The following is a 10177-nucleotide window of genomic DNA, read 5'->3' as shown; positions in this document are numbered from 1 at the left end:
CCATATGCATGAATAGAGAAATTTTTGCGAAAAAGAGGAATTTCAGCGAATTGCTTTATCATCACATGGCAGCGCTCCATTTCGTCGTAATTTTTAGTAAACAAATGAGGTTCAAACGAGAGTAAAATGTAATTTTTAAAATAAAGATTTTTTAGGTAATAAACCTACCAAAAGTGTAAAATGTGGGTTTATTTAAAAGTTTATAGTGTAAATTAATTAATTTAAAGTGAAAAATGTGAATAAAGTGTGTTTAGAGTGGTGAAATAACCACTTGAAATGTCCGAATTTTGCAAATTTTTGAACTTTGAGGTCGAATATCTCCTAARCTAAGCGTTTGCGGTACCTATAACCCTATATATTTTTTGATCAGGAGAACCACTTTCCAACGGTACCTTCAAATCGCGGCGCCAAAGAAATCGGAATTGTGCCAAATAAAGGCCTGGGACTTTTCGGTTACCTATAATGATGTTAAAGAATCACTGGAAGAGTCTAGTTTTAGAACGAAATCAATATTCAAACTAGAATTGATCATCACATCCGATTAACAATTTAAAATACATATCTTCTCCACCACAGAATCACCGCTGAGGAATCACGTAAGAGAAATGGTAAAGTACAATGTACAAACTGCCAAGAGTATGGACACACGAAACAATATTGCAAATTTAATAATGCAATGTCTGTGCGGTATGTGGTGACCTACATCCTACTTCAAAATGTACTCTCAAAGAAATAAGTAGTTGTGGGGGAAATCACATTGGAAAATATATGTATATAATATGTTTTCAAGCTTACCCAATATATGACACATTTAATGTTTACAATACAAAATATAATTCAAGAGATAATCAAAGCTCAAAACCAAATATTCCACACTGAAATGTATATAGAGTGTCAAAATTCTACCAAACCCAAAGTACACGAACCWCTAGACAACTCCGACATGCTACACGAAACTTGGGTGAAAATTGGACCCGAAATGACGAGGAAAATGCTTGACTTGAGTCTTTTAAGTCTTCACCTTCTGAAATTAAAAGAACTTAATATAGAAAAGTCGTCAGGACATGATAATATTACCCCAAAAATGCTGATTGAGTTACCAGATATTGCGGTAGAAGTGCTTTCTTTGCTCTTCAATACTTTTATGATTTTCGGATACTATTCATTTTAATTGAAAAAGTCGCAGATTATCTGGATAGTTAATGATGATCTTGAAAAACATAGCACGATAGAGCAAATGAATAGAATTACTAACCAAATAAGAAAAGCATTAAACACAAAGCGTACTGTTCAGCTAGTATTTCCAGACGTGGCTCGGGCTTTTTGATAACGCAAGAAGGCCTTTTATATACAAATAAGATTAACAAAGTGTTGATTTTAGAATTGTATAAAACATTGGAGTCTTATTTAAAAATAAACAATTTATGGTCAAAATAGGATATTTTACATCTGATGAACGCCCGATAAGGGCTCGTGTATCACAGAGCAGTGTTTTAGGCCGAACTATATATGTACATGCATCTTATATACAGCAGATCTTCCAACACTTAATAATGTATTGACTTCAACTTTTGCGAATAACACAGCTTTAGTGAGCTGTAACAAATGCCACATAATAGCATCAAGAATATTAACGGAGCATTTAAGTTCTATCGAAAAATGGCAGTTAACTGGCTTAAAATGTAAAGTGTAAGCATGTTACATTTTCGCTAAGACAAAAATTTGGCCGGCAGTTAAAATGAATATTTTAGTACCCCAAGCGAATGAAGGAAGTTATCATGGCATTCACATAGATAGAATACTTACGTGGATAAAATAATTTGCATGAAGAAAAGAACTGCAATTTAAATAGGCTTCAAAATAAAAACTCTGAACTTAGACAACAACGTTCTTTTATATAATGCAGTCATAAAGCCGTTTTGAGTGTATGGGATTCTTTGCAACTAATATTGATATAATACATATGTAGGTTCCAATTTAAAATGCTTAGAACAATCACTTKTTCGCCATGGTACATATGTCATGAAAATATCCATTAAGATCAGGAATTCCACGATGGTAAAGAAAGAAGTAGAGGACAGCAAAATTAAATATTTATCTAAACTCCGAGATCACCATAACCCATTGGCTAATGCTTTAGTACATTCCTGCGATCAAACACACCTAAAAAGAAAAGATATGCCTGCGTACTAACAAGCAACGCTTCATCAAAACAGCTTAATCACTTGAGCTTTTCTAGTTTTTAAATAGTTATAAGATTTTATAACATATTATATTATTAGGCTTTAAAAAAAAAAGTAGATCCAATAAGTAAGGAAATATTGAAAACAAACGACAGGAATATCTCGACTTTTCGGACTGACATATCCGTTAATAATTTTCTATTGGCTCTTGACAGCTCAATCTGGCCATATGGTGACTTTGTTCGGGAATTCGAGCATAAAGTTGATGAAGCCAATGTAGTTGTTGTTAAAATACAAACATGTTGACACAAAAAACTTATTTATAATAATATGCTAAGTATTTATTATCAAAATGATGGAGGTCTTAATACAAAACTAACTGAAGAGTATTTAAATATAATTAGTAATTTTAAAATTATCGTATATATTTGTGACCTTTGACCTCGAATAAAAACCAACGTACAAGTGGGGTCGATGGGGACTTTTGACATGTTATTTGTAATGATGGGTCTAAGGCCTGTCCAAAAATCCAGCTTGTTGGGAACTAATGCAAGCTGTAATGTCTATTTTGACATTAATAAGGTGCTGTCTTGTAGTGTCTGGTTGATTTACAGTCTTCACTTGCCTCTGAAGAAGTCGATGTTCTTCATGCAGATTTCATTGAGTTTAAGTGTATACGAAATTGTGTTAATAGCGGTCATATTTACTCAACTTTATCATATAGTATATAACGCATCAACCGGTCTTATCTATCTATACGGTAAGTTTTTAGATGTGGTTTACGCTGATAATGCTTCMATATTCTCTGTTATCAGATGTAATCCATTGCTTCTGACACAGGACTCGTATCATCCTGCTTTGGAAATTAATATCAAAATCTTAGCCAACTAATTTCATGATAATACAGGTACATGAGACCATTGCTGTCGGCTTAAATTTGCGAAAGCTAATTTTAAGAAGATTGATTGCGAACTTTCTAATGTAACTTGGCCAGATTACTGTGGCAATATTGAAGTTAGTGTCTCTCATTGTGTTGTTACTCAAAGAATAAGTTCTAATTTGTGGTTTTTGAGAGGGTTATGTAAATTAAAAAATAAAAAGTTCCGAGCATTTAAGGGGTATTCTACTCTACAATCTCAAGAAATTGAGTGAATAAGTCTTCAGTCAGCTTTTAATGCGTTCACTACTTTTTAGATACTTTGCACAACTTTGGACTATCTGTCCATCCGTCCGTCAGTCCATCCTTACAAGCTGTAACTTGAATAGAAATTGAGATATRTTTATGAAACTTAATATGTGGTTTCCTTAGTACAAAAACAAATTCAAGTTTTTAGATGGGCGTAATCGGATCTCTTAAAACAGTAAAGCTACAACAACCAAATTCACCTAGCACGAAGGAATCCTCCCGATGAAGCGAAAACGGACAAAAGCGATTGAAACCCCCGCTCACTCCCCATATAACGGCGCTGTTAAAACTACTAAAAGCGCAATAAATCAATAACTAAATACGCCAGAAACGTAAAAGTTTGCTGTTGCGATGGTATCAAAAGGCTTTACAGAGACGGGTGTAGAAATTGGACCGACCACTTTTGTGTGATATCCCATATCTCGGGACAAAATTTGGAACGTGGCATTCTTTTCAGTACCACGATTTTCGAACATCCGGCTGATTTTGTATAATGACTATGTACAATGATTTTGGTTTTTCTAACAAATMTTTCTGCCAAATATTTATGGAGGTTAGTGTATAAGTTATATACCTTTATGGTGTATCTATATAATTGTTTAGATTCCGATTCTTTAGTTGATGGTATTTCTAAGGTAAGGTATTTCCCTGTCTTTGATTTCTGCAAGTTGCAAGAGTATAAAATCTTGGGCTACACCCGAACTTAGCCCTTTTTTACTTGTGTAATATACAGTCTTAACAATATCCAAAGTATTTCTTTGCTTTTAATCCCATCAAGTTGCAATTGTATAAAAACTACGGTTATACCCAACCTTAGTCCTTATTTCTACTATATTTTTGTAGACACCGCAAATGAGTCTATAGCCGAATGCCTTTATTTATTTATTATATATATATATTAGTATGTACTTAAGTATGTGGATATATATAAATTCAGCATATGAAATTCAAGATCTGAATAATTAGATACGTTTTGGTTTGAATGGTTTGAACATGTTATATAGTTTTTGTACTAATAATAAATGTAGGTTTGTGCTTACCTCAATTTCAGTCATAAGGTCCTTCTTTTCGCTTTCAGTAGCGTTTTCCTTTAAAGTTTTCACAGCCACAGTTGTAACCCCTTCTATACCTGTAAATTGATAAAATATAAAGAAATAAGCTGATACGTACATACGTTTATTAATAATTGGTTCCAATCACTTGAATTTAATTAAACCACGAAATTGTTGACAATTTTGTAATTATAATATAGTTTCGCTCGGGAGCTGCTAGTAGATGCCCACACACATTACTTTTAAGGACTTGCCCATCTGTGAACATAGCACCCTCACCATTATCAATAGGCAAATAAGGGATATTTTAGTTCTAGTATAAAACTAACAGTGACACACTTTTTATAACGCTTTGATTAGTTTCCCCTGCATAAATGTATGTGCGTAACTTTTTCCAATTCGTCTGTAACTTGAGTTAAGCTTGAAATAACTTGATGAAAGTTGCGTCACATAYAATAATTAGCGGCCCTCAAGACTGGTCGGTGTTGCAGATATGCGCAATGGCACCACTGCCACACTCACAAAACATATAAAGTGTCATAACTAAGCACTAAATTAAGATACCTAGTTATTATTTGATATAGGGAATCGCGCATTCCCACACTAATTTAATGTACATAAAACCCTTTATCTCAAGAACTAACTTACCAATTTAAACCAAACCAAAATATGTGGGATTACTAGAGGTGTTCTACTTTATATGTAGATTTTTGAAATAGTGTTTTAAGTCAACAGAATGGGCTAATTTCTTTCCTTTTTATGTAAAACTGTTTAAAAAAAAATTTGGGACAATCGAATGATGGGAAGACGGCGCAGAAATGTTTTAAAATTAAAAATTGCCTTCCTATAGGAAAAAACAAGTTTTATGTATTCAGGTATCAATTTTTCTTTTAGTGTATTTATTAAATGAATATGTATGCTTTAATAGGTCTCAACTAGCACGATATAAAGAATAATTTTAATAATATTTTGTTCTTATTTTGAGTGAAAAAAYGGTAAATAATATTTTTTTATCGCACCATCGTCGTAACTGTCGATTGCTCTATTTTTGCAACATGAACCAGCAATATTTGCAAAAATAAAAAACGAATGACTGCAGACTTTGGTAACGGTATTTTTGGGCAGCGAAATAAAACAGTAAATGGACTGTGTTCTTTTTTCAATAATTGTCACTCTCGTTTGTTTGGCATTTGAAACCAGATGTGTTAATTTGTGCGAAATTGTGATTATTTAATAAAAAAAAGAAATGAGTGAATTACCAGCAACTGCGAGTACATTACATATACAAACACAACAACGYACGGAACAAGTTGTGAATGTTGAACTAATGTTAAGAATTTCTCATCAGATAACCGTAGTAAATAAGAGATCTGATGCTCAGAAAAAAATTATTGAAGACTTTTCTGCAATATTGGATAATTTGTTTGACATTGCTCATAGAGATGCCTTACAAAACATGCGTATTAGCAAGGAATTTTTAGTTTTAAAACGTCGTCCCATCATCCGATTGTCCCCAAATTTTTTTTAAACATTTTTACATAAAAAGGAAAAAAATAACCCATTCTGTAAACATAGAATACATTTTGAATTTTAAGGACARGTCTAGGGATTATCCAACTATTCCTATCATACACAATGAGCGGAATGAATCGGAGCACAACTACGTCTACTTTCTATATAACTGTACTTTAAATTCCATCTGATTCTTAATCAAACACTGATATATCCGTAGAACTCTTAAGGTATTTAATGCTATTTCCAAAAATTGTCGAAATGGAACTACATCTTTTCAGAGATGCAGACACCATATACCTGGATCCTATTGCATTTGGCTGATTTTATAAGGTTTAACTTAGCTTCGCATCTATGTTTGTAACTTTTTTCAGTGGTACTGAAACTGATTGGCACTGACAAAACAATCAAAGGTTTGATAGGTACTGCAAAAAAAAAAAAAAAAAAAAAAAAAAAAAAAAAAAAAAAAAAAAAAAAAAAAAAAAAAAAAAAAAAAAAAAAAAAAAAAAAAAAAAAATAGCCCTAAAGCTATGCCGCAAAAGGCACTATCGTTCCCTGCTGTAATTTGAATAACAAATTTATCCACGCTTTCTCTTAAAAAGTGCTAGGAAGTGCAAGGCCAAACTTTAAAGGCGTTTTTCTCAAAATGGTGTTTTCAACGCCGGTGTTGGTCCCATTACTAGAAAACGGCTGAACCGATTAGCCTCGAATTTTAAGACGAACTTCTTAATTATATTTTTTAATAATTAAAAAAAGGACTGATTGATGTGTAGAAGGTCACGCAAGTGAGGAAAGTTCTATGATTTTCATTCGTTTGGGAATGGCCAGAAACGATTATTTTACATTTGGCTCAAGCAGCTCACGACTTCCGGTCTTTGACAAAGTATCGTCTGGGTAGCCAGAAAACATCCATTGGAAGGCGAGCTAAAGTGAGAAGGCGAAATATTCCCTACATAGGGTTGTGCGCTGGGTTTGGGACCCGCCACGTAAAAAACACCCCCAATGAAAGGAAATAAACAGCCTCGGATGAGAGACCCTCCTTTTGATAACGACCACGGCAAACGCACTAAGGAAAACGATTTAAGGGTATGCTCCGTCGTGTTCGAAAATTCTACGAAAAGGCGATTAACAAAAAGTTTGAAGGTCGGAACATACTCTTGTACAACCCCCCGAGCATACTTAAATTATGGACGATGTAGCAGACGTTCCATTGCCCGAGCTTGAAGAAGTTCGAATAGCAATTACCTGTCTGAAGACAACAAAGCAGCGGGGACCGATGGATTGCCTGCCGAGCTATTCAAATACGGCGTCGAAGAACATGCCTATATTGAAATTTAAATGTGCTTTGCTTAATCCCTAAAAAGGGAGACCCCACAGTCTGCGCCAACTACTGTTTGATAAGACTCCTAAATTTCGAATACAAGATTCTACCGAGCCTATTGTGTGAAAGACTAAAGCCCACCGTCAACAAACTGATTGGACCTTATTAGTGTGGCTTTAGACCTGGATAATCAACACCATGCGCAAAATCTTAGAAAAGACACGTGAGAAGAGAATCGGCCCACAATTCCTTTCGTCGAGCTGTTTTTGACCGCACGAAAAGGAGCTGCCTTTATGCCGCGATAACTGAACGATGAACTTCGAAGTTGTATATATATTTCGTCTACCTTTAAAGCAACATTAACTGTAACAACAATGTCAGCCTCGAAATCCAACGTAGAATAAATCTTGCCAACAAGTGCTACTTTGGACTGAGTAATCAATTGAGAAGTAAAGTCCTCTCTCGACGAACAAAAACCAAACTCTATAAGTCACGCATTATTCTCGTCCTGCTATATGKGGCAGAGGCATGGACGATGACAGCATCAGCGGAAGATTTATGGTCAATTGCTCGTTGGCTATGGCGAATATGGTATTCGATGAAACAATAAACTGTATGTATGTATTCCTTCGATTTGCTTTACTAGGCTTTGTGGTCAATTGCTCGTTGGCTATGGCGAATATGGTATTCGATGAAACAATAAACTGTATGTATGCATTCCTTCGATTGGCTTTACTAGGCTTTACATTACTTTAATCGCAAAACGTATTTTTTGAGAAGAGCTCCCGGAGATTAGCTGTAGTTTCTTTCCAAATATAAATCTTTTTTTAAATACCAAATCTTAAAATACAGTTCAAAAACACCATAACATGTGCACAAATTTTTGGATCAATAAGTGTAAAAGTTATATTAGAAAAAGTTTTGGAAATTTCGCTTATTTTCGGCCTTCTAACTGCACAAGTGTATAAGCCCTTAAACTTGAAAGCGAAATATAAATATGGTTTAAAAATATTAAAAAACACGATCTTAAATCGTATCAAACTAAAATGAGAGAAATAATTCCTAATATAACCTGACAACCATAATAAACCAAATGTACTCTTGTTTTGCTGAAAAGAGCGTGAGTGGTTTATGCCTTATTTTTCGTATATTTAGCAACCCACGCAGTTTTCAGCGTAACAAGAGTAGCTTTCGTTTATTCTTACTGTAAGGTTTGATTAGATTTTTCAAACACACACAGGTCGTCCCCCACAGTGTAATCCCATACATTCAAATTGGCTTTAAGACCGCATTATATAAAATCGCTCTGTTGTCTAGGCCAAGTTTAGAATTTTTATTTAAAAGCCAATTTAAATTTGCAGCTCTAACCTTCATTCATGTTATTTTACTTGCACCTCTACAGCAATAATTGGTAACTCAAATAGCATTTTTGGGTAAATATTACCATGTCCCGGTGACTTTTTTGGAATAAGTTCCATAATGGTTCCAATAATTTCAGAAGGTGAAGTTTTAAAGACTCGAGCGGCACTTTAGTTGTTTTGGATTAAGATTGACAATTAAAAGTTGTTCCTTGGCAAATTAGGTTGAAGTACCTTTTCTAGATGACTTGCAAAACTATTAGCCTTTTCCTAGTCATTTCGGGCCCAATTTTTACCCAAGTTTCATGTAGGCATGTTGGAGTCAGTTGGGGGCTGAGTGGATGGGCAATGACGTCTTAGTGTTGCTAGACACCTGGGTTAGTTCTKATATCACTGACTTCTGTTATGCTTTCGTCAATATCTCTCCCTGTATTTATTTTGTACTCAATATTAATGTGGCTACTCACCTATTTTTTATATTTTAGCCAATTCGTTTTATAAGATGTTAGGCCCACTTTTAGATTAATGGGTATGGGTTGTTCACATAGCTTTATTAGTACTGGAGAGTGATCAGAAGATAGGGCAGTACATGTATCAGCAGTTATGTGCGATTTATCTATATTTTTGATCACAATATGTTGGCTTACCAGAATATATTATTTCAATGTTATTGTACCTATTTATAACATCCTTTCGGATTAATTAGACGTGATCCCCAGTACGTGTGTTTTGCGTTATAATCTAAACCTGCTGGAAATCTTTGACATAGTGTTCCAAAAATGTCTTTAAATTCGCAATCGGTAATTTTAAAACAAGTTTGACAGTATTTGGCCATCAGTTTTAAGTTTTTATAGTTATTGTTGTAGCTGCTCTGTAGCATACGATTCTAATGCGTGATTTAACCGTTTCCAACCAACATAGCCATCTGGGTGGTTTGTAACATAGAGTCTAAATCCCGGTAGAAAGAAATTGGTTTCGTATGTTATATAATATATTATCATATATTACTTTGTGTTTCTGACAGTAGCATTACATCAATATTATTATCAAACCAGAAATCTAATAAGTTCCAATTTATGTTGGTTAACACCGTCAGCATTCCAYGAACAAATGTTCAATACACTACTTTTTATACTCTCGCAACAAAATTGCTAAAGAGAGTATTATAGTTTTGTTCACATAACGGTTGTTTGTCAGTCCTGAAACTAAAAGAGTCAGATATAGGGTTATATATACCAAAGTGATCAGGGTGAGGAGTAGAGTTGAAATTCGGATGTCTGTCTGTCCGTGCAAGCTGTAACTTGAGTAAGAATTGAGATATCATGATGAAACTTGGTACATGTATTTCTTGGCTCCATTTTTTTTTTTTTGCTTTTGGCGAGCCTTCTCGTGCTCAGCTGTGAATTTTGGTGCTCTATCGAATTTATTTAATTTATATTCAAGACTTAATTGTGAAAATATTTGGATTAATTGATCTTTTAAGATAAGTATCAGTGTTATATTGTGCTATTGAATTTACTTTTATTCTGTGTTAGCTAATTTAAATTTATTGTGCCGAGTCATTT

General features: G+C 34.1%; 1 protein-coding gene across 1 annotated transcript in view; it reads right to left on the bottom strand.

Annotated features, from left to right (window-relative positions):
- Positions 1-10177, bottom strand: part of LOC108976836 (tyrosine kinase receptor Cad96Ca-like) — a gene marked incomplete at its 3' end in the record, with an annotated part of 26782 nt that overhangs the window by 6361 nt on the left and 10244 nt on the right. The window contains 1 exon segment of the mRNA XM_018946205.1: positions 4410-4498. Coding sequence (XP_018801750.1) covers positions 4410-4498 — 89 coding nt within the window.

This window comes from Bactrocera latifrons, unplaced genomic scaffold (assembly GCF_001853355.1).
Source record: "Bactrocera latifrons isolate USDA-ARS-PBARC rearing strain unplaced genomic scaffold, ASM185335v1 scaffold_1152, whole genome shotgun sequence".
In the NCBI taxonomy this organism is placed as follows: domain Eukaryota; kingdom Metazoa; phylum Arthropoda; class Insecta; order Diptera; family Tephritidae; genus Bactrocera; species Bactrocera latifrons.
The sequence above is the reverse complement of the archived record's forward strand: the minus strand, read 5'-3'. Positions and strand labels throughout refer to the sequence as shown.